A 24,570-nucleotide genomic window follows, 5' to 3' on the forward strand; every position below is an offset into this window, starting at 1 on the left:
CTGCCCAGCCTTGGATAGGTTACTCCATGGAGATATCTTCTATGTTCTAGAGGTTGGGGTATTGGGGTTTGCTCTTGCTATGTCTCTTGCCATCTTTGCTCTTGCCATATTGAGCTTTATGAGATGATGAGGAATTTGCCCAATGTCACCTCAGTCTCCCCGTCTCTGCAGGTTGATTGATGGTGATGTGTTTGTGGAGCTGGATGTGGGATCAGAAGGTAACATCAATGATGGACAAATCCGCCAGGTGTTGTACTCCGTGATTGAGAGCGGCTCCATCGCCAGCTACGTAACCTCCACCCGGGGATTCCAATTCCGACGCCTGGGAGCTGGTGAGTCATCTGCAGATCATCAACCCATCATCTGTCTTTTTCTTTCCAATGGATGGTCTGTCTGTCTTGCTCTATGACCGATTATCTGTCTGTTTTTTCCTCTGACCCATCGTCTGTCTCTTTCTCTATGATCCTTCGTCTGTCTGTCTTCCTCTCTGGCCGATGGTCTGTCCGTCTTTCTCTATGACCAATGGTCTGTCTTTCTCTCTGACCGATGATCTCTCTGTCTTTCTTTCTGACCGATGGTCTGTCTGTCTTTCTGTCTGACCGATGGTCTGTCTGTCTTTCTGTCTGACCGATGGTCTGTCTGTGTCTCTCTCTCTTACCGATGGCCTGTCTGTCCTTTCTCACCGATGGTCTGTCTTTCTATCTCACCGATGGTCTGTCTGTCTTTCTCTCTGGCTGATCATCTGTCTGTGCAGCACAAACGCCCCCACCTCCTGTTGGGTTTGAGCCTCCAGGTAAGTTGCTTGTGGCGTGCTGTGACCCCAGACTCTGCATGGTGTCATTGTTTGACCCATTGCTGTCCACCATGTTGAATCAGCTGCTTATAATGGGCCTGATGTTTATACCAGTGGCTCTGTCATGGGACTCACCATATCTCACTAATAAAGGATTTGCTGTGTTTATCATCAGACTAATCTTGTGATTGTAATGAAGTTGCATTGAGGTCGGGTGGAGCTGATGATGGTGCATGCGCTCCTCGGGGAAATAATCTCTTTTTATCAAATGCTGGTCACATATGACCTGTGCTTTTATCTCAATGTGCCAACCAAGCAACGCTGGGCCTAAATTCAGGTTCTCCGTTTTACTCTACCCACCCTGATTGGTTATTCTGGGTGACAATTGACAAATTCCTATAAACCGTTTCCTCATTCTCCTCCCAGACATCTGATGGTTGGGATGATATAGACCGTTCTTACTGTAGACACAATGATACATAAGAGATGTCGGGGCTCATAACAAAACCAGCACTCATTTGTGTTGTTGAAATATGTTTTGGTTGGTTTTCTATGGTTTTCACCCAGAACACACTGGTAATGTCGTAGCTGGTCTGTCTCAGAGGATGATAGAACATTAGGCCAGGGACAGATCACCTCCCCATACCGGTGACCAGACCTTCCAGTGGTCAGTGTCAGACTCTTCAGTGACCGGTGACTAGACCTTCCAGTGACCGGTCCCTCTGGAGATCTGTGTCAGACTGTCCAGTGACCGGTCACCAAACCTCCCAGTGACCAGACCCTCCGGTGACCAGTGACCAGACCCTCCTGTGATCAGTCTCAGACCCTCCAGTGACCAGATCCTCCGGTGACCAGACCCTCCAGTGACCGGTGACCATACCCTCCAGTTACCGGTGACCAGAGCCTCCAGTGACCGGTGACCAGAGCCTCCAGTGACCGGTGACCAGACCCTCCAGTGACCAGTGACCAGACCCTCCAGTGAATGGTGACCAGACCCTCCATTGACCGGTGACCAGACTCTCTGATGACCAGTATCAAACTCTCCATTGACCAGATCCTCCAGTGATCAGACCCTCCAGTGACCGGTGACCAGACCCTCCAGTGACCAGATCCTTCAATGATCAGACCCTTGACAAGACCCTCCAGTGACCGGTGACCAGATCCTTCAATGATCAGACCCTCCAGTGACCAGACCCTCCAGTGACCAGACCCTCCAGTGACCAGACCCTCCGGTGACCAGACTCTCGGGTGACCAGACCCTCTAGTGACCAGACCCTCTAGTGACCAGACCCTCTAGTGACCAGACCCTCTAGTGACCAGACCCTCTAGTGACCAGACCCTTGGGTGACCAGACCCTCGGGTGACCAGACCCTCGGGTGACTAGACCCTCGGGTGACTAGACCCTCGGGTGACCAGACCCTCTAGTGACCAGACCCTCGGGTGACCAGACCCTCAGGTGACCAGATCCTCCAGTGACCAGATCCTCCGGTGACTAGACCCTCGGGTGACTAGACCCTCTAGTGACTAGACCCTCTAGTGACTAGACCCTCCAGTGACCAGATCCTCAGCTTGTCTATAAGGCTGACTTACCAGCATGGCGTGTATCATTGTGTTAGTGATTGCTGCATTTGTCGCAGTGTCATTTCCCCATCATGCTGTCAGACAAATGTCCTCCCTAATGGTGGATCCATTGCTCTTCCCCTGCCCTATGATCTCCATCATATTTGCTGTATCTGTGCTGAGATTGTAATATTAGTCTCTTTCCTCAGTCCCCCCTGCAGTGCGTACATGTACAGTGGATGAGTTCACCTGCACCAGCGGTGAGTGCGTCCCCTTGGAGTTCAAATGTGACCAGCGCCATGATTGCCGGGACATGTCCGATGAGGAAGGGTGTGGTGAGTACTGAAGGGGGAGCAGGGTTTTGTGGCTTGGAGGCTAAAACACAAAAGATGTCCAGGGAGCAGAACCTGCATACTAACCAGGGCAATTATGGGTTGGGACTTTGTGCTGGGCAATAGGCGCTTTGCATTCTGTTGCGAGATGAGAACCTTGGACCTCCCAGAGGGGTCTGTGGATGGGGACAAAGACCTGGAACCTCATAGAGGGGTTTATGGATGGGGACAAAGACCTGGAACCTCATAGAGGGGTTTATGGATGGGGACAAGGACCTTGGACCTCCCAGAGGGGTCTGTGGATGGGGACAAAGACCTGGGACCTCATAGAGGGGTCTTTGGATGGGGACAAGGACCTTGGGCCTCCCAGAGGGGTCTGTGTATGGGGACAAGGACCTGGGACCTCATAGAGGAGTCTATGAAAGGGGACAAGGACCTTGGACCTCCCAGAGGGGTCTGTGAATAGGGACAAGGATCTGGGACCCCCCAGAGGGGTCTGACCCTCTAGTGACCAGACCCTCGGGTGACCAGACCTTCTGGTGACTAGACCCTCTGGTGACCAGACCCTCCGGTGACCAGATCCTCCAGTGACCAGACCCTCGGGTGACCAGACCCTCGGGTGACTAGACCCTCGGGTGACTAGACCCTCGGGTGACCAGATCCTCTAGTGACCAGATCCTCTAGTGACCAGATCCTCCAGTGACCGGTGTCAGCTTGTCTATAAGGCTGACTTACCAGCATGGCGTGTATCATTGTGTTAGTGATTGCTGCATTTGTCGCAGTGTGATTTCCCCATCATGCTGTCAGACAAATGTCCTCCCCAATGGTGGGTCCATTGCTCTTCCCCTGCCCTATGATCTCCATCATGTTTGCTGTATCTGTGCTGAGATTGTAATATTAGTCTCTCTCCTCAGTCCCCCCTGCAGTGCGTACATGTACAGTGGATGAGTTCACCTGCACCAGCGGTGAGTGCGTCCCCTTGGAGTTCAAATGTGACCAGCGCCATGATTGCCGGGACATGTCCGATGAGGAAGGGTGTGGTGAGTACTGAAGGGGGAGCAGGGTTTTGTGGCTTGGAGGCAAAATCACAAAAGATGTCCAGGGAGCAGAACCTGCATACTAACCAGGGCAATTATGGGTTGGGGCTTTGTGCTGGGCAATAGGCGCTTTGCATTCTGCTGCGAGACGAGGACCTTGGACCTCCCAGAGGGGTCTGTGGATGGGGACAAAGACCTGGAACCTCATAGAGGGGTTTATGGATGGGGACAAAGACCTGGAACCTCATATAGGGGTTTATGGATGGGGACAAGGACCTTGGACCTCCCAGAGGGGTCTGTGGATGGGGACAAAGACCTGGGACCTCATAGAGGGATCTATGGATGGGGACAAGGACCTTGGGCCTCCCAGAGGTGTCTGTGGATGGGGACAAGGACCTTGGGCCTCCCAGAGGGGTCTGTGGATGGGGACAAGGACCTGGGACCTCATAGAGGAGTCTGTGGATGGGGACAAGGACCTTGGACCTCCCAGAGGGGTCTGTGAATAGGGACAAGAACCTGGGATCTCACAGAGGTCTATGGATGGGGACAAAGACCTGGGACCTCCCAGAAGGGGTCTGTGGATGGGGAGAAAAACCTGGGACCTCACAGAGGGATCTGTGCATGGGGACAAGGACCTGGGACCTCCCAGAGGGGTCTGTGAATGAGGACAATGACCTGAGGCCTCACAGAGGGGTCTGTGGATGGGAACAAGGACCTGGGACCTCACAGAGGGGTCTGTGCATGTGGACAAGGACCTGGGACCTCACAGAGGGGTCTGTGGATGGGGACAAGGACCTGGGACCTCACAGAAGGGTCTGTGCATGGGGACAAGGACCTGGGACCTCCCAGAGGGGTCTATGAATGAGGACAATGACCTGAGGCCTCACAGAGGGCTCTGTGGATGGGGACAAAGACCTGGGACATCATAGAGGGGTCTATGGATGGGGACAAGGACCTGGGACCTCACAGAAGGGTCTGTGCATGGGGACAAGGACCTGGGACCTCACAGAAGGGTCTGTGCATGGGGACAAGGACCTGGGACCTCACAGAGGTGTCTGTGCATGGGGACAAGGACCTGGGACCTCACAGAGGGGTCTGTGCATGGGGACAAGGACCTGGGACCTCACAGAGGGGTCTGTGCATGGGGACAAGGACCTGGGACCTCACAGAAGGGTCTGTGCATGGGGACAAGGACCTGGGACCTCACAGAGGATTCTGTGGATCGGGACAAGGACCTGGTCCCCTTTATGGGGCTGCCTACTGGCTGTGATTTGGGGACAGACAAAGGGGACATACTAACCCGGCATTGCATGATCTTCCAGCTGAAAGCGTGGTCTGCGGTGGTACGGACTTTACATGTGGCAGCGGCGAGTGCATTCCCAGAATCTATTACTGCGACGGCCGATCCGACTGCCGGGACTCCTCCGATGAGATTCAGTGTGGTAAGAGACTGAAATCACCCCCCATAATGTATAAACTGTTCAAGAGGATGGGCAGCCAATCAGAGGTCAGCATTTCACTTCTCTAGGAATCCGGGACATTGATCCATCCTTTGGGGGGTCACATTATTGTTAGTGTGCAGCCTTGGAGCTGTACCGGGGCTGAGGAGAAATCATACACTGCAGTGTCCCCTCCCCAGTGGAATCTACGGATTCAACCAAAACTTCCTGAAACCGTTGTCACCAGGACAGGAAGATAGAAGGAATCTCTCCAATGGTGCCCCCCGAATAGCGGTGAAAACCTGACGGAGGGATTAATCCTTCAACACTCCATCCAAAGCTAAGAAAAACGATCGGGCTGGGATTACACTTTGTAGAAAATCTCTCAAGCATTCCCACAGCCATCATGAACAATCATGATAATTTGTCTGATATATTTATTTCCTATAATTGCAGCTCCATCTAGTGGCCGTAATGTGGTATTTTCCTGAATTGAGGTATTATATGAAAATACAGCATTATGGCCACTAGATGGAGCTGGTGATCATAGGAAATAAACATATTAGGCACAATAATATGTCTGTATAATGCTGGGGACATGCGCAGAGTGATTGTTCTATCATTTCAGCCCTAAGAATTTTTTATTCCTTCCATAGACGGACATTGGAGTTTCTGGGCTTTGTATTTGGTGGAGTTGTTGTTTGTTTTTCCAGGTTTGCTCTCAGTATCCCCCGATTTCCTCTCCTCGATCTGAGAAAACACGATCTGCAGGAAATTGTTGTGTTTTGTTTTTCTTTGTCCCGTTGGGATCCGGGTAGAACGGAGGCGCGCCGCCCGGTCCGCCATGTTTGTTTTCTGATCGTTGTCACACTTTTTTTTTTTTTCTTTCTACAGAACCCGTAGCATCGATCGTGACCACCCCGAGGGTCATCACCACCAGACCGATATATACCCCCCGCCCCACCACCACCCCTCCCCCGCCCGTATACACAAGGCCGCAGGTGGTGGCCACCACACCTTTCAAACGTCCCACCACCCCCAAGCCCCCCATAGACGAGCCACGCCCATGTCGGAGGGAAGAGGCGCGGTGCCCCAACGGGCAGTGTATTCCCCGCGATTATCTGTGCGATGGAGAGCGTGACTGCAGAGATGGCAGCGATGAACTGAACTGCGGTGAGTGCTTCCTCCTCTCTGGATTGGATGGGGGGAGGGGCCACAAAAGGGCCGGGGAGGACTTGGCATCGTACATTGGAGGTCTGACAGATACTATGGAGAACTATTCTCCAGTGAACTTCTGGTACATTCATTGTGTGCGAATGGTGCAAAATCATATATTCTGCTTTTATTGTTCGGGGGGGGGGGGGGGGGCGAACGTTATTCATTCATAAAAAAAAAAAAAGTGGTTAGGGAAGATACCACATTATAGCCACTAGATGGAGCTGAGGATCATATCAAATAAATACTTGTTTTTCTAAACCTCAGCTCCATCTAGTGGTCATAATGTGGTACTTTACCAAACCAATCTCTTTTTTTTTTTTATGAATGAATAACATTCAACCTGTAGAGGAAATAACCTGAGAATATTTTTGATTTTGGCGCATTTGCACAGAATGAATATTCCTCGTTAGTTTCAGCGCACGCTTAGCAATTTTTTTTATTATAAATGACCCCCTAAGACATTCATGTGTACAAATTATAATGAGAGTGCCAAACCAAAGATCTAGGAGAAAACATGAAGCAACCAACTACTCTGTAAGAGAGGCAAGGATGTGGAATTCCCTTCCACAGGCGGTGGTCTCAGCGGGGAGCATTGATAGCTTCAAGAAACTATTAGATAATCACCTGAATGACCTCAACATACAGAGATATACAATGTAATACTGACATATAATCACACAACATACAGGATATATAATGTAATATGACATATAATCACACAACATACAGGATATATAATGTAATATGACATATAATCACACAACATACAGAGATATATAATGTAATATGACATATAATCACACAACATACAGGGATATATAATGTAATATGACATATAATCACACAACATACAGGGATATATAATGTAATATGACATATAATCACACAACATACAGAGATATATAATGTAATATGACATATAATCACACAACATACAGAGATATATAATGTAATATGACATATAATCACACAACATACAGGGATATATAATGTAATATGACATATAATCACACAACATACAGAGATATATAATGTAATATGACATATAATCACACAACATACAGAGATATATAATGTAATATGACATATAATCACACAACATACAGAGATATATAATGTAATATGACATATAATCACACAACATACAGAGATATATAATGTAATATGACATATAATCACACAACATACAGAGATATATAATGTAATATGACATATAATCACACAACATACAGAGATATATAATGTAATATGACATATAATCACACAACATACAGAGATATATAATGTAATATGACATATAATCACACAACATACAGAGATATATAATGTAATATGACATATAATCACACACATAGGTTGGACTTGTGTCTTTTTTCAATCTCACCTTCTATGTAACACGTTCCGAGGCTCCATGTCTCCCCCTTCTTCAGGGTCCCGGGATTAGTGAGGAAACTAGGAAATGATGTGTAATACTAATATGGCGCTCACTGATTCCGTAGCGGTGTACATCCTCTAATCTCACCTCATCTAATTCCCCCAGGTACCCCCTCCCCCTGCGAGCCCAATGAGTTCAAGTGTAAGAACGGGCGCTGCGCCCTCAAGCTCTGGCGGTGTGATGGTGACGATGACTGCGGAGACAATTCTGATGAGATCAATTGCCGTAAGTCCCCTCTTCTGCTTCTTACCTGATGGGGTCCCTTGTGGACCCCCTTCTCTGCCCCGTGCACCCCCTTCTCTGCCCTGTGCACCCCCTTCTCTGCCCTGTGCACCCCCTTCTCTGCCCTGTGCACCCCCTTCTCTGCCCTGTGCACCCCCTTCTCTGCCCCGTGCACCCCCTTCTCTGCCCCGTGCACCCCCTTCTCTGCCCTGTGCACCCCCTTCTCTGCCCTGTGCACCCCCTTCTCTGCCCTGTGCACCCCCTTCTCTGCCCCGTGCACCCCCTTCTCTGCCCCGTGCACCCCCTTCTCTGCCCTGTGCACCCCCTTCTCTGCCCTGTGCACCCCCTTCTCTGCCCCGTGCACCCCCTTCTCTGCCCCGTGCACCCCCTTCTCTGCCCCGTGCACCCCCCTTCTCTGCCCCGTGCACCCCCTTCTCTGCCCCGTGCACCCCCCTTCTCTGCCCCGTGCACCCCCTTCTCTGCCCCGTGCACCCCCTTCTCTGCCCCGTGCACCCCCTTCTCTGCCCCGTGCACCCCCTTCTCTGTCCCATGCACCCCCTTCTCTGCCCCCTACACCCCCTTCTCTGCCCTGTGCACCCCCTTCTCTGTCCCGTGCACCCCCTTCTCTGCCCTGTGCACCCCCTTCTCTGCCCCCTGCACCCCCTTCTCTGCCCCGTGCACCCCCTTCTCTGCCCTGTGCACCCCCTTCTCTGCCCCATACACCCCCTTCTCTGTCCCATGCACCCCCTTCTCTGCCCCCTACACCCCCTTCTCTGTCCCATGCACCCCCTTCTCTGCCCCCTACACCCCCTTCTCTGCCCTGTGCACCCCCTTCTCTGCCCTGTGCACCCCCTTCTCTGCCCCCTGCACCCCCTTCTCTGCCCCCTGCACCCCCTTCTCTGCCCCCTGCACCCCCTTCTCTGCCCTGTGCACCCCCTTCTCTGCCCTGTGCACCCCCTTCTCTGCCCTGTGCACCCCCTTCTCTGCCCCATACACCCCCTTCTCTGCCCCATACACCCCCTTCTCTGCCCCATACACCCCCTTCTCTGCCCCATACACCCCCTTCTCTTTCCCATGCACCCCCTTCTCTGCCCCATGCACCCCCTTCTCTGCCCCATACACCCCCTTCTCTGCCCCATACACCCCCTTCTCTGCCCCATACACCCCCTTCTCTGCACTGTGCACCCCCTTCTCTGCCCCATACACCCCCTTCTCTGCCCCATACACCCCCTTCTCTGCCCCATACACCCCCTTCTCTGCCCCATACACCCCCTTCTCTTTCCCATGCACCCCCTTCTCTGCCCCATGCACCCCCTTCTCTGCCCCATACACCCCCTTCTCTGCCCCATACACCCCCTTCTCTGCCCCATACACCCCCTTCTCTGCCCCCTACACCCCCTTCTCTTCCCCATACACCCCCTTCTCTGCCCCATACACCCCCTTCTCTGCCCCATACACCCCCTTCTCTGCCCCATACACCCCTTTCTCTGCCCCATACACCCCCTTCTCTTCCCCATACACCCCTTTCTCTGCCCCATACACCCCCTTCTCTTCCCCATACACCCCCTTCTCTATGTAGTACTGAGCGTGTCGCCGTGTTCCTTGCAGCCACTAAGGGGCCGAGTGACATGTGCGCCCCGGAGCAGTTTGTCTGCGTCCAATCCCGGAACTGTATCCCAGCAAGTTACCAGTGTGATGAGGAGGCCGATTGTCCCGACCGATCCGATGAAGTCGGCTGCAGTAAGTATATTTGGGTTTTGTAGTCGATTAACCGCAAATCGTCTTTTATATTCTCTGATTTGTAATTGGTGTTTGTGTCAGGTCCCCCCCAGGTGATCACCCCTCCAGAGGAAAGTATTGTCGCCTCCCGGGGGGACACGGTGCGATTTACCTGTGTCGCTATTGGTATCCCGACTCCCATCATCACCTGGAGACTGAACTGGGGCCACATTCCCACCAGCAGCAGGTACGACCTTCACCGCGAGAAGAAGATTTCACGATTGTTGTGTGATGTCATCGCGTTTCACCTTCCATTTCTCCCCTCGCAGAGTAACGATGAGCAGCGAGAACGGACACGGGACGCTCATCATTCGGGATGTGAAGGAGGCCGATCAGGGCGCATACACGTGTGAGGCCATCAACGCCAAGGGCATGGTGTTCGGTATTCCTGACGGCGTTCTGTCCCTGAAGCCCTCCAGAGGTAACGTTGGATCATCTATGGAGACAAAAACTATAAAATATTTGTGTCTGCAGTATCCAAATAAATCATTCACAAAGTCACCGACAAAATGGCGGCATGATCTCCACCAATACAGCCGCTCTGACTAAATGTCCTGTGTGCAAAGCGCTGAGCAGGATAATTAAGAGGCAGAGCAAAATCCATGTAATGGGTCCATGTGGACACTTCTGTGTGGGCGGAGCCGAATCTATTAAAATTATACTTTTCATTGGATATTGATTACTATCTGCCGTGTATTGGATTGTGATCAGTGATCCATGTTTGATTTCTAGGTCCTTGCTCTGAGGGCTTCTTCCATGTGGAGACCAACTCTAGGTGCATTCCCTGCTTTTGTTTTGGTGTCACCAAGATGTGCCATCAGACAGGGCGCTACCAAAACCAGATCAGACTTCGCTTTGACGCCACAGATGACTTTAAAGGTAAATGCCTTCACCATTGATAATAAACCTTCCCCAAACCTATTGACATATTGTATACTGTTATCAATATCATCTTCATCATCATCTTCAATAGATCATTCTAGAGAGATCCAGTTATGTCATATATCCATGAGCATACAGTGTGTAGACATATCTCAGGACATACTCGGCTCATGGACCTCTCTGTCCTCCAACAGACAGGGCTCAGTGTGTAGATACATCTCAGGACATACCCAGCTCATGGACCTCTCTGTCCTCCAACAGACAGGGCTCAGTGTGTAGATACATCTCAGGACATACCCAGCTCATGGACCTCTCTGTCCTCCAACAGACAGGGCTCAGTGTGTAGATACATCTCAGGACATACCCAGCTCATGGACCTCTCTGTCCTCCAACAGACAGGGCTCAGTGTGTAGATACATCTCAGGACATACCCAGCTCATGGACCTCTCTGTCCTCCAACAGACAGGGCTCAGTGTGTAGATACATCTCAGGACATACCCAGCTCATGGATCTCTCTGTCCTCCAGTCAGGGCTCAGTGTGTAGATACATCTCAGGACATACTCCACTCATGGACCTCTCTGTCCTCCATCAGTCAGGGCTCAGTGTGTAGATCCATCTCAGGACATACCTGGATTAGGGACCTCTCTGTCCTTAATCAGTCAAGGGTCAGTGTGTAGATCCATCTCAGGACATACATGGCTCATGGACCTCTCTGTCCTCCATCAGTCAGGGCTCAGTGTGTAGATACATCTCAGGGCTTACTCCACTCATGGACCTCTCTGTCCTCCATCAGTCAGGGCTCAGTGTGTAGATCCATCTCAGGACATACCTGGATTAGGGACCTCTCTGTCCTTAATCAGTCAAGGGTCAGTGTGTAGATCCATCTCAGGACATACATGGCTCATGGACCTCTCTGTCCTCCATCAGTCAGGGTTCAGTGTGTAGATACATCTCAGGGCTTACTCCACTCATGGACCTCTCTGTCCTCCATCAGTCAGGGCTCAGTGTGTAGATACATCTCAGGACACACCTGGATTATGGACCACTCTGTCCTTCATCAGTCAGGGCTCAGTGTGTACATACATTTTAGGATATACCCAGCTCATGGACCTCTCTGTCCCTCTGTTGTAGGTGTGAATGTGACCTCTCCACAGGGCTTCCCTCCCCTCTCATCTAATCAGCTCCAGATTGACACAACGGTTGAGGAGTTTCAGCTAGTTGATCTTTCTCGAAGGTTCCTGAGTCATGATTCCTATTGGACGCTCCCATTGCAGTTCCTGGGGAACAAGGTAATGTCTCATACCTTGGGTAACTATTTCAAAGGATTAGCTGATTTTTGTGTTTTTCTTTGTTTAATGAGCTGCATCTTCTCTGATCAGGTGGACTCCTACGGAGGTGCCCTCAGCTATAAAGTACACTATGGTCTCACTCGAGGTCAGTCAGAGCCGGTGAGAAAGCCAGATGTCATTCTGGTTGGAAATGGACAGAAACTGATCTATCGAGTTCAGTCATTCACCCAGCCTACTGTTGTGAACCAGCGATCAGTCCAATTCACGGAGGTGAGAGTTCCCACCATTGCGGCTCTTATATATCAAACTCTAGAACAGAAATGGCACAGTTATATATTCATAAATCCAAAATGTCAGCTGTGAGCCATTGCGTGATGTCCTCTCAAGACTTTAGTCAACATTGTCAACCCCCTCTTTGTTGGCCCCGGCAGGAGAACTGGCAGCACGAATCTGGAGCCGCTGTGACCCGGGAGGACCTGATGATGACCCTTCAGAATGTGGAAGCCATCATGATCCAAACCGTCTATGACAACAAGATGGCCAGTGTGGGCCTGGCAGACATCGCCATGGATACAACCAGTGTGGAGTACACCCAGCTGGGAGTGGCACTGGCTGTAGAAGAGTGCAGGTCCGTAAGATAAAATAGGTTCTTCTGACCTTTCCACCCTTGTTATTGTTGTATGGGCTGTGTTGTGGGATTTGTTCTTCATAGAGGGCTGCCAGTTATCTGCCATGCCATTCACATATGAACATTCCAATATACAAACTTTATAACATTCACTGTGTGGGGAACCGTGTTGTGTCCTGTAGGACTATATGACATTCAGATCTGTACATGCAGTCTGTGTATTCTTGGGTGATGTATGATGGAGGTCAGTTGTGCTATCCATATATTAGTGAATTAGTATACATCATCTTCCAACTCATGGGCCGTGCCCCCAAGTTGGGGAGGAAAACTGGGGGTCATTGTGATGAGAGACCCCTCCACCATACATCGTTATTACATGTGGAAGAACAGCAGAGCGCATATTCCCTGATATATTGACGACACGTGGTGGAAGAGTTATTCCCATATGGTATTCATGCCCCAAATGAAGGACCTTTACAGAGTTGATTGTTTGTTCCCACAAAATGAACACTGTTAATTGACTGTTGTTGTGATGTGTTGCTTCTGTTAGTGAAAGTGATCTGATAACTCCTCTTTTCAGGTGCCCTGTGGGATATTCCGGCCTCTCCTGCGAGTTTTGTTCTCCACAGTTTGAGCGAGTTCCTGGAGGACCCTTCCTGGGGACCTGCTCTGGATGTAACTGCAATGGTCATGCCAGATCCTGTGACTCTGAGAGTGGCTACTGCATAGTAAGTGACATATCTCCTTCGTAGGTGAAAACTTCCTGTACTTGTTATAACTCACAACTTCCTATATGTGTTACGGCTCTCACAACTTCCCATACATGATACGGCTCTCGCAACTTCCCATACGTGTTACGGCTCTCGCAACTTCCCATACGTGTTACGGCTCTCGCAACTTCCCATACGTGTTACGGCTCTCGCAACTTCCCATACGTGTTACGGCTCTCGCAACTTCCCATACGTGTTACGGCTCTCGCAACTTCTCATACGTATTACTGCTCTCGCAACTTCCCATACGTGTTACGGCTCTCGCAACTTCCCATACGTATTACGGCTCTCGCAACTTCCCATACGTGTTACGGCTCTCGCAACTTCTCATACGTATTACGGCTCTCGCAACTTCCCATACGTATTACGGCTCTCGCAACTTCCCATACATGATACGGCTCTCGCAACTTCCCATACATGATACGGCTCTCGCAACTTCCCATACATGATACGGCTCTCACAACTTCACATACGTGTTACGGCTCTCGCAACTTGCCATACATGATACGGCTCTCGCAACTTCCCATACATGATACGGCTCTCACAACTTCACATACGTGTTACGGCTCTCGCAACTTGCCATACATGATACGGCTCTCGCAACTTCACATACGTGTTACGGCTCTCGCAACTTCCCATACATGATACGGCTCTCGCAACTTCCCATACGTGTTACGGCTCTCGCAACTTCCCATACATGATACGGCTCTCGCAACTTCCCATACGTGTTACGGCTCTCACAACTTCCCATATGTGTTACGGCTCTCACAACTTCCCATACGTGTTACGGCTCTCACAACTTCCCATACGTGTTACATCTCTCACAACTTCCCATACGTGTTACGGCTCTCGCAACTTCCCATACATGATACGGCTCTTGCAACTTCCCATACGTGTTACGGCTCTCACAACTTCCCATACGTGTTACGGCTCTCACAACTTCCCATACGTGTTACGGCTCTCACAACTTCCCATACGTGTTACATCTCTCACAACTTCCCATACGTGTTACGGCTCTCGCAACTTCCCATACATGATACGGCTCTCACAACTTCCCATACGTGTTACGGCTCTCACAACTTCCCATACGTGTTACGGCTCTCACAACTTCCCATACATGATACGGCTCTCACAACTTCACATACGTGTTACGGCTCTCGCAACTTGCCATACATGATACGGCTCTCGCAACTTCCCATACATGATACAGCTCTCACAACTTCACATACGTGTTACGGCTCTCGCAACTTGCCATACATGATACGGCTCTCGCAACTTCACATACGTGTTACGGCTCTCGCAACTTGCCATACATGATACATCTCTCACAACTTCCCATACGTGTTACGGCTCTCACAACTTCCCATACATGTTACGGCTCTCACAACTTCCCATACATGTTACGGCTCTCACACAGCTGTGATCTTCTGATTCAGGGTGTTGTGACTTCAGGTTCTGCTCAATGTCTGCACTGACCTCAGCCTGGCTTTCTCCCATTCTATGATATCGTATTTCCAGAATTTACTCTTGGAGTCTTCTGCTTTCGGTCATATTTACAGTATTTCCATTACTGCTTTGTGTATCTCAGAGTGCAGTAAATACAACTTGTACAAATAGTTTTCAGGTTGAAATAGTTTCAAGATGAAATATTTTGTAGCATGGTTCAATTTGGTCATTTGTAGTGCTGATCAGACTCTGTGAAATGTTTATTGGAAGCTCCATAGTGGAATGTAGGTCATTGGGCCTTATTAAACGAAGTAACCCATAATAACCAATCAGGGATCACTTTGCTGGACTCACCCAGTAGAAGAAGGATTCTGATTGGGTTATGTGTGTTGATGCATTTAGGAACTTTTACCGATCAAAGCCTGGTACACACTATTTGTTTTTAGAGCTCGGGAGGAGCCGCTGTACTAACTATGTGATGTTAGTTGAGCAATCTCCCTCACTGAGCTATTGTGTCATCGTCCCCCCGCCTCTCCAGAACACCCCAGTCAGCGATCTTAGCCATTGGATGACAGTACTGATCAGATGCCGATCGGCAGACTTTTTTGACTTCCACAGAAGCGGGCCCGGCTGCTGTACACACGGGGCGAATGCCGGCCGGTTTCTATTGAACTGGCCAATGCCACCCCATATTTGGCCCCCGGTGTACTAGGCTTTAGTCCTATAATTCCTTTAAAGCCACTCTGGAGCAGAATTTGAAATCAAGCCTTGCAATGCATGCTGGGAAAGTGTTCATAGCTTGTGTCATCCATCCAGCCATGGCTGTGGAACACCAAGACTCCACATGTTGGTTGATGTCTTGTTGCTGGAAGTCAGAAGCTTTGGGAACACCAGTCATGTCAATGTACAGGTCAGGTATTTTGTATGCTCCCTGCTGTCCCTGGGGTGTATAGCACAGAGTCATGTGACACGAAACTGCAGTTCTACTCAGCAATTCTTGTGAGGACCTTCAGAATGAAAGCTGTGAAGGTTCTCCTGTAGTTCTCCAGCCCATGGCATTGCTTGTAGTATTACATTCAACTGAACTTGTCCTGAAAAGTTTTGCTACTTGTCCAAGTGTCTTCCTCAGCTCTAATGAGTACTGGACCCCAATATTTCCACCCACATGGAAAACTTCATCACCTTCTTACACACACCATGATGTCCTATAAATCCACACCTTCAGTTGTGGGACTCGGATAATCAACACTTGCTCAATACTGAATGGCACCATGTGATTGGATTATGAAAATAGAACAGGGACGTTTCCTCCTCTAATAGTGTTCCTGGAAATCAGCATCTTCCTTGACACCTTCCATGGTGGTTGGTCTAGGTGACTATAAATAGCGGGATGTGTTCCTGGCGCTCATTAGAACTGAAGAAGACTTTCGGATGAGAAGTGAAACTTCTACAACATTGTAGAAAAAGTCCAGTTGTAACCAGCTACTATTAGCTGATGTTCTGATGGATTACCTGACTGTGAAGGTGCATTGGGTGAACGTTCCTACTTGATCACGGTTTCAGCGTTGGCTGGTCAGTCGGAATGAAGCCTACACAAGCGGGGTGGAAGCTCAGGGGTTCTGATTGTGTTTTCTTCTCTCTAGAACTGTCAGCACAACACGGAGGGGCCGCAGTGCAATAAATGTAGGGCGGGCTTCTTCGGAGATCCCACCAAGGGCACAGCCGATGCCTGCCGACCCTGTCCTTGCCCTCTCATGGACCCGACACGCAGGTGAGCCTTCTTGCCATGCGCACCATTCAATGCGTTTATTAGGTGATGTTCTGATCTCTGACGACTGTCTCTCTGCCCCCCCAATATAGGTACTCAGACACGTGTTTCCTGGACACCGATAGTCAGCCAACGTGCGATAACTGCGCGGAGGGTTACACCGGCCGGCGGTGTGAGAGGTAAGTCCAGCTCATGTGTATTGCTTCATCTCTCTGGATATTTCATTCTGGTATCTGGCGTTTGAAGGCCACTTGGTACATGCGTTATCTGATGATGGTGCGATTTTCATTCCAGGTGTGCCATAGGATATGAAGGTGACCCAATGAGAGGGCGGTGTACGAAATCCAATGGTTAGTACTGACCCCCCCCCCAATACAACCAGCTTTCCCAACAGACCTGCACTGTGTGTGGACTTTAGGGCCACTTTTAGAACTCATGGGGCCCCGTACAGCTGTACTGATCCCCTTCCATCTCCCTGGGTGTTCACTGCCCGCACCTTCTCACTTCCCACACTGTTCTCATCTCTGCCCAGCTCCAGACAGGAGAGGGGATCCCACTGAGCATGCATCAGGGACCACACAGGCTGCCCAGTCCAGAAGTGCAGTGTGCATGTGCAGGGGGGGGGGGGGGTGACAGGGCGACAGGGAAGCTTGGCGTGACGTCACCAGAGGGAGAGTCCCAGTGGGCATGATTGGTCAGGGCAACATATAACTTCCCTGGAGATTGTGAGAAGTACATAGAGACTGTTTGAGGGGCACCAACAAGGCTGCCATTAGAGACCTTGGGGCCCTCTGCTGGCCCAGTACAGGACTGCGGGTGCCCCTCTATTGGCGGCCCTGGTGGACTTTACCGCCGCTGCTCCTTCATAACTTTCATTGAGTAAAACAAGTCTAGAAATGTTATGTGATTGTAAATGTTCTCTGTTAAATGACCCCCGGGAGGCACTGTGTGCACAGTGTGCAGCCCATCCCCCCCCCCCCTCAGAAGTCTGCACAGCGCTGGAAGGCAGCTTAGTGACATCCCCTGCAGGGATTTCCTTTTATTTTAGTAAAGATGAAAGGGATGTAGATGATTCTGGTAACACTGAGATTGTTCGGGGGGGGCGATAACGATGGAATTTCCTGATAAGGGGAAAATCCTCACCATGAAATATCATTTCATAAAACATTAATATGAACAAATGAAATAAATCCTTGGAGGGTCCGGAGTTCGAATGTTGGGGGTCATTCTTCTTTTCATTTATTTGTGGAGTTTTTGCCTTATTTTGTGTTCTGATCTCTGTGTGTGTCCCGCAGCAGCCGATACGGGGATATGTGACAATCGGGGCAGCGCCGTCTCCTCTCCCAATGCCTGTGTATGTAAGGTGAGTCCGCTCTCGGGGACTTCCTGCAGCGCCCCCCAGCTGTCGCCTGATCCAATACCAGAAAGATTTATTACAATGTATCGGATTACCATCACATTTCTCTTCCAGCCATTCCTCCTCCCCCTGCTCCTCCCTCTGCTCCTCCCCCTGCTCCTCCACATGCTCCTCCCTCTGCTCCTCCCCCTGGCCCCCGCTCCCCCTTCTGCTCCTCCCCCTGCTCCTCCCCCTGCTCCTCCCTCTGCTCCACGCCCCGCTCCTGTACCGGACTCATGGCCTCTCCCTAAAGTCTCTACAATAGGAGAGTCCCAATGAGGGATGTCCTCACCTGTCTTCTTAGATCAGGTTCTGGAGCAGGGGTTCCCAACCGCCCAACGGGTCATGTCTTCAGGATTTCCTTCTCCTTGCACAAGTGCTTTAAATCCCATGTTAGTGGCTTGGGAAGGGAAATTCCTAAAACATGGCCTGTTGGGTGTACTCGAGAAATGAGGTTGGGGACCAGTAGTCTAGCGGAGTGGTTTCCAAACTGTGGCCCTGCATTTATCCGACCCTTGGGGCACTTTCTCTCCTACTGATATGAGGCATCATTCCTTCCCTGACACCAAGGATGGGTCACTATACCTTCCCTGATACCAATGATGGGGCACTATTCCTCCCACTGACACCAATGATGGGACACTATTCCTCCCACTGACACCAATGATGGGACACTATTCCTCCCACTGACATCAATGATGGGACACTATTCCTCCCACTGACACCAATGATGGGGCACTATTCCTCCCACTGACACCAATGATGGGGCACTATTCCTCCCACTGACACCAATGATGGGGCACTATTCCTCCCACTGACACCAATGATGGGGCACTATTCCTCCCACTGACACCAATGATGGGGCACTATTCCTCCCACTGACACCAATGATGGGGCACTATTCCTCCCACTGACACCAATGATGGGGCACTATTCCTCCCACTGACACCAATGATGGGGCACTATTCCTCCCACTGACACCAATGATGGGACACTATTCCTCCCACTGACACCAATGATGGGGCACCACCAGTGATATGTAATTTTTCTACCTCCACCGGCTTCCAAACTTGAGGCATCGTTTTTTTACTTTTGTTCTCTTTGTACGATTAGAGAGATTTATCTTCACTTCCTGTTGTGGAGACACAACAGGAAGTGAGAGGAAATCTCTCTCAGGTGAGGGAATACCCCTCTTATACTGGGGTCACCAGAATGGGTGTCCCCATAGGAGATTTCCCTTCTGTTCTTGTTTTGGTGACCCTCTATTTTCCTTTTCAGCCTCACGTCTCAGGGAATTTGTGTAACGAATGTAAAAGTGGAACTTTCTACCTCAGTGATCGGAATCCGGATGGCTGCTTGAAGTGCTTCTGTATGGGGGTGACACGGCAGTGTTCGAGCTCCTACTGGAACCGGGACCAGGTACTGATTGTCCATAGGTCTAAGCCCAGGAGAGCAGATATATTGGGGTACCTGAGAGGTCACCTGTACCCTGGCCATTGCATCCATTAATTGTATGCTTTCCAATGTTTTAAAGGTCCGCGCTACGTATGACAGCCATGAGAGGGCGCCATTCTCCATCTCGAATGCCGCCAGCACACGAACAATCAGTGAGGGCATCAGTGTGACGGGTCCATCAGAGCTGACATTCAGCAACTTCAACAATATCCCCCAAGACATCTACTTCTGGGTGCTGCCGGAGCGCTTCAAGGGAGACAAGGTACATCTCCTGCGGGCAACGACATGGGCAACAATGGTGATGATGGTGGTGGAAAGTTTCACAGGGTGACATTGTCTTCCAGGTCACATCATATGGCGGGGAACTGCGCTACACCATCACCTATGAGGCCTCCTATGGGGCCCAGTCTCTGGACACCCAGCCTCACGTCGTTCTTCAAGGCAATGGGATCTTCCTGGAACATTATGCCGATATCAGAGGTTCTCCTGGATTTCCCATCACAGTCACCATTCCCTTCCGAGAGGTAAGACCTCGCCCCATGGAGGAGGTGGGCCCACAAATCCATTTAGATGAAGATAACCAGTTGGGATCCGGGGAGGGGGCACAATGGAGGAAGACACGTCATTATGGAATCATGGCTCAGTCAGCAGTTTTAGGGTCAACGATGTGCAGGAAGATCCAGAGGTCATTTCTGGGTTACATGGAATTTGGGCGTTTTATTAAAGGGTCCTGTACATCTCTTGTCCTTTAGTGATCTAATAAACAATTTCTATCCATGGCAGCGTTTCTGGAGGAGGGCGGATGGCCAGGAAGCTACACGTGAGCACCTGCTAATGTCACTGGCTGATATCGACGTTCTGATGATCCGGGCGTCCTACGCGGAGAGGATGGTGGAAAGTCGGTAAGTAGCTGGCGTCATTGTACGGTGTGGATGAAATGCTTCTCTGTGTATTCACTCCCTGTCTGTCCTCAGAATCTCCAACATCTATATGGACATCGCCGTTCCTCACTCTACAGGCCTGCAGCAGGCGGTGGAGGTTGAGGACTGCTCCTGCCCCATCGGCTACACTGGACCATCATGTCAGGTGGGTGGGACTGTTGGATAGGCCCAATAATGTTTCAGTTTCTGTACCGCTGACCTCAGATTAGACAGTAATGTCTTCTTCATGTCTGGATTTTCTGCCTGCAGGACTGTGACATTGGCTACACACGATCCACCAGCGGTCTGTATCTGGGCACATGTGAGCGCTGCCAGTGCAGTGGCCACTCCACGGAGTGTGACGGAGAGACGGGAGAATGTCTGGTAGGTTTCAATTCTATCAGTTTCCTGCATGTCACTTGTTGTATCTGTATGAGCTGATCTGTGATCATTTGTCACCCAGAACTGCCAGCACAACACCGAGGGGCCCAAGTGTGACCGCTGCAGACCGGGCTTCTACGGAGACCCAAGACGAGGAAGTCCTGGAGATTGCCAGCCTTGTCCATGCCGGGGCACATCCAGCCAGTAAGTTGGGGTGTTCTAAGGCGTTTAGGCTGTCCACGTTCTTCTCATCTTTTCTCTGAAAATGGCCTCTAGGAACTGATGGGTTGCTAAAAGAAACAATCCTGACTGCCCTCTCTTCAGTTTGTATACATAAGGCCCATTGGGACCATATAGAAGTTGTCTCCTCCTCTGATGAAGGTCCATAAATTGGTCTGTCTTCTGTGTCTGTGTCCAGGTACTATGGAACGTGCTTCTTGGACTCAGATGGTCAACCAACATGCGACTCCTGTCCCTCTGGTTACATTGGACGGCAGTGTGAAAGGTAATCAGCATCTATTGAACTTTTGTCTTTCAAACCCGAGAGAGAGCTCATGGTGGCTGCAGGAGATAAAACTTGTCACTGATATTTGCAGGACCCAACCTTTGGTGTAATTTCACCCAATTAGCGAGATAACCAGAACAGAGTACTCATCCTGATGTTTTTTTGTGACAGTTCAAAATCTTTCTAATTCTAGGTGTGCGCCAGGTTACCTGGGAGATCCATCTCAAGGACAACCCTGCACAGGTATGATCCTGGTTCCATATATCCCCCTGTACATGTATGACACTGGTTCCATATATCCCCCTGTACATGTATGACCCTGGTTCTATAAATCCCACTCTACAGGTATGACCCTCATCCTATATATCCCACTATACAGGTATGACCCTGGTTCTATATATCCCACAGTACAGGTATGACCCTGATTCCATATATTACCCTGTACAAGTATGATCCTGGTCCTATATATCCTGTTATACAAGTATGATCCTGGATCTATATATCCTTCTATACATGTATGATCCTGCCTTCATATATCCCCCTGTACAGGTATGTCCCTGGCTCCATATATCCCCCTGTACAGGTATGATCCTGCCTTCATATATCCCCCTGTACAGGTATGTCCCTGGCTCCATATATCCCCCTGTACAGGTATGATCCTGCCTTCATATATCCCCCTGTACAGGTATAACCCTGGCTCCATATATCCCCCTGTACAGGTATGATCCTGCCTTCATATATCCCCCTGTACAGGTATAACCCTGGCTCCATATATCCCCCTGTACAGGTATGACCCTGGCTCCATACTGTATTGCAATGTCACTCTGAGGCCCCCCCTTATACAACTTACTGAAATAATTAGCGGCTGATGGAAATGATCATGTTCGGTAACAAAACAAGAACTTTAGAGACTTTGTGTGCCAAATGGGTTTCATCCTGGTCAAAATATGGAAAAGATGGACAAATTGATGATATTGGAATTGGAACGTTGGATAAACCGGCACTAATACTTCCAATGGAAAAATGGCTGAATATCCATCTTCACCCTTGTCTCTGTTTGCCATCAGGCCCCGGCCCCGGCCCTGGCCCCAGCTGCCAGTGTGATCTGCGGGGCAGCATCAGTAACACATGTGACGCCCGCCGCCAGTGCCCTTGTAAGGTAAGAGCGAGCGCTTTTGCCAGAATCCCGTTCCTGCTGTCACATGACCGGGCCTCACCCGTCTCTCTATTTCCTCCAGGCTCATGTAGAAGGTCTGTCATGCAGCACCTGTCGTCCAAACCACTTCTACCTCAATGTGGACAACCCAGATGGCTGCCTGCCCTGCTTCTGTATGGGGGTCACCCAGCAATGTACCAGCTCCAGCTACCACCGAGAACTGGTGAGACAGTGACACCACATTGCCATGCTTTATGTGATGATTTGTGTTCTTAATTAGACACATGCTTGTTTATAGTATATAGATCGTATATATACCCGGACCGTGCTTACTTATAGTTTATGTGAAGGGTGCCAAGTCATGGATGTGATCTTCTTCTTCTTCTATTCCAGATCATCACTCCATTCCTACCCGGAAACGTCCAGAACTTTGCCCTGATGAACCGTCAGCGCAGTACCCGTATAACAACCGGACTCACGGTGGAGATGTCCACTCATGGGCCACAACTCTCCTATAGTCAGTTTGACCAACTGGGCCAGGAGTCCTTCTACTGGCAGCTACCAGAGAACTACCTGGGGGATAAGGTAACCCACCATGGACAGGGGTCATCCTGAGCAGTATACAGGGACTGTGCCACCACCAAAGTGAGGCATTGGTAAATGGAGACCCGTTCTTGGCTGCAGTCTTTAGCTTGTCCTCATGAGACCATGATTGGCCAATATCAATCATCATCAGCAATGATGGAGATGTTGTGCCGCTGTGCCAAGCATCATGGTGTCCATGTGTCTGGACAGGCTATGGTTAGCCGGTAATGAGCAGCTGAATTGTCTGTGTGGATGATGAATTTGTGAACACCTTTGTATTGACTTCTATAAGAAGAGATAACCAGGATTGCTGCAGGCTATCCTCACGGTGGACCCAAAAATAGTCACTTAATGGGTCTCATTGATGGTGGACAATTTTCCTTATGGAATCTCCCTTCTTATCCATATTCACCAACCAAATCCCAACTCTTCTCTACAGACACTGGTTGAATCTGGTTGTTGAGACACAATATGAAAAGATCTTTTGAGAAACCAAATTTTCTGTAGTTTTATGATGATTCTGTTACGTAATTTAGTTGTTTTATGACATTATTTTGCCTATATATGTTTAATCTTCATCTTCTGTGGGACTATGAATCTCCAGCATGCCCCGACAGTGTGTAGCATTATGAGATCTGTATCCTTATCATTAGATAAATGGTTATCATATGGAGGGCAGACACGTTGAGGTTGTGTCTTTGGCTGGGTTTTAGGGGGCCGGCACTGACTCCGCTCCCTGAACTGGCCATGCTGTCAAAGTTGTGCCTGAGCTCCATCCATACCCAACAGTAAGAGAAGCCTCCAGACTTGGCAGACGGAACTCGCAGGGTGTAGGAACTGAAGACACAACCTGACCATTGCCGTTCGGTGCTGAGATGATAGTTGATTGGTTATTGTCTAGATTTTTCTGCCATTAAAGGGAACCTGACACAAAACAAGGCCATTCAAGCTGAGCATATGATGGAACATTGCAGAATCAAAGGTACCACCCAAGGTGTGGATGACCACATTGTTTCCTGCCTTCCAAACCTCCCTATTGGACTCCCTAGAAATGGCCAACCTGACTGACCAATAGGGATGGGAGAGGCCAAGCCAAACTTTTACAGGATCCTATAACATCCGCTGCCTCTGTCTCCAGATCTGCGGATCAGATTGACACAAGGTATAACGGATGGTGACCGCCATAGATTCGATTGTCTCGGTTTGTGACCGGTTCACTTTAAATGTAATATGTCCATTAGGTATCAGTTTGGATTGTAAATTGAATATAGAGCAGAATACGGCTCTGGCTATGATACTGGATATGAAGAACGCTCAGTGGATCTCTTGGTAACACTGTGGTTTTCATGCTATCACTGACTGTATGTTTCTGAAAGTTTCTCCTCTCTGTTGTCTGGTTTTGAGTATTTTATCTCTTTCTGTTGCTACTCTGCCCTGCAGCGGGAGACGTACTTTGCACGGATGCGTCGGGCCCATAAGGTAGTGTGTGGATTGGATGGATGTGTGGTGATGGCTTCATTCATTGCAGTTACTTCTTAACAATCTGCCTTAACATTGTGGCTTCTGTGGTATT

The 24,570-nt window shown here is 49.8% G+C and overlaps 1 protein-coding gene across 1 annotated transcript in view; it reads left to right on the plus strand.

Annotated features, from left to right (window-relative positions):
* HSPG2 (heparan sulfate proteoglycan 2) overlaps positions 1–24,570 on the plus strand; it is a gene marked incomplete in the record, with an annotated part of 205,321 nt that overhangs the window by 100,287 nt on the left and 80,464 nt on the right. Inside the window, 31 exon segments of the mRNA XM_073601461.1 lie at positions 172–332; positions 2,563–2,688; positions 3,600–3,725; positions 5,045–5,164; positions 6,056–6,334; positions 7,920–8,039; positions 9,645–9,776; positions 9,858–10,002; positions 10,085–10,236; positions 10,548–10,694; positions 11,830–11,987; positions 12,078–12,257; positions 12,419–12,615; positions 13,196–13,343; positions 16,475–16,602; positions 16,692–16,778; positions 16,894–16,949; positions 17,895–17,962; positions 19,274–19,414; positions 19,530–19,712; positions 19,795–19,974; positions 20,234–20,352; positions 20,425–20,536; positions 20,641–20,754; positions 20,834–20,955; positions 21,170–21,256; positions 21,450–21,499; positions 22,324–22,415; positions 22,495–22,635; positions 22,806–22,997; positions 24,438–24,476. Of these exon segments, the coding sequence (XP_073457562.1) occupies positions 172–332; positions 2,563–2,688; positions 3,600–3,725; positions 5,045–5,164; positions 6,056–6,334; positions 7,920–8,039; positions 9,645–9,776; positions 9,858–10,002; positions 10,085–10,236; positions 10,548–10,694; positions 11,830–11,987; positions 12,078–12,257; positions 12,419–12,615; positions 13,196–13,343; positions 16,475–16,602; positions 16,692–16,778; positions 16,894–16,949; positions 17,895–17,962; positions 19,274–19,414; positions 19,530–19,712; positions 19,795–19,974; positions 20,234–20,352; positions 20,425–20,536; positions 20,641–20,754; positions 20,834–20,955; positions 21,170–21,256; positions 21,450–21,499; positions 22,324–22,415; positions 22,495–22,635; positions 22,806–22,997; positions 24,438–24,476 (4,102 nt within the window).

This window comes from Aquarana catesbeiana, linkage group LG10 (assembly GCF_042186555.1).
Source record: "Aquarana catesbeiana isolate 2022-GZ linkage group LG10, ASM4218655v1, whole genome shotgun sequence".
NCBI lineage: Eukaryota > Metazoa > Chordata > Amphibia > Anura > Ranidae > Aquarana > Aquarana catesbeiana.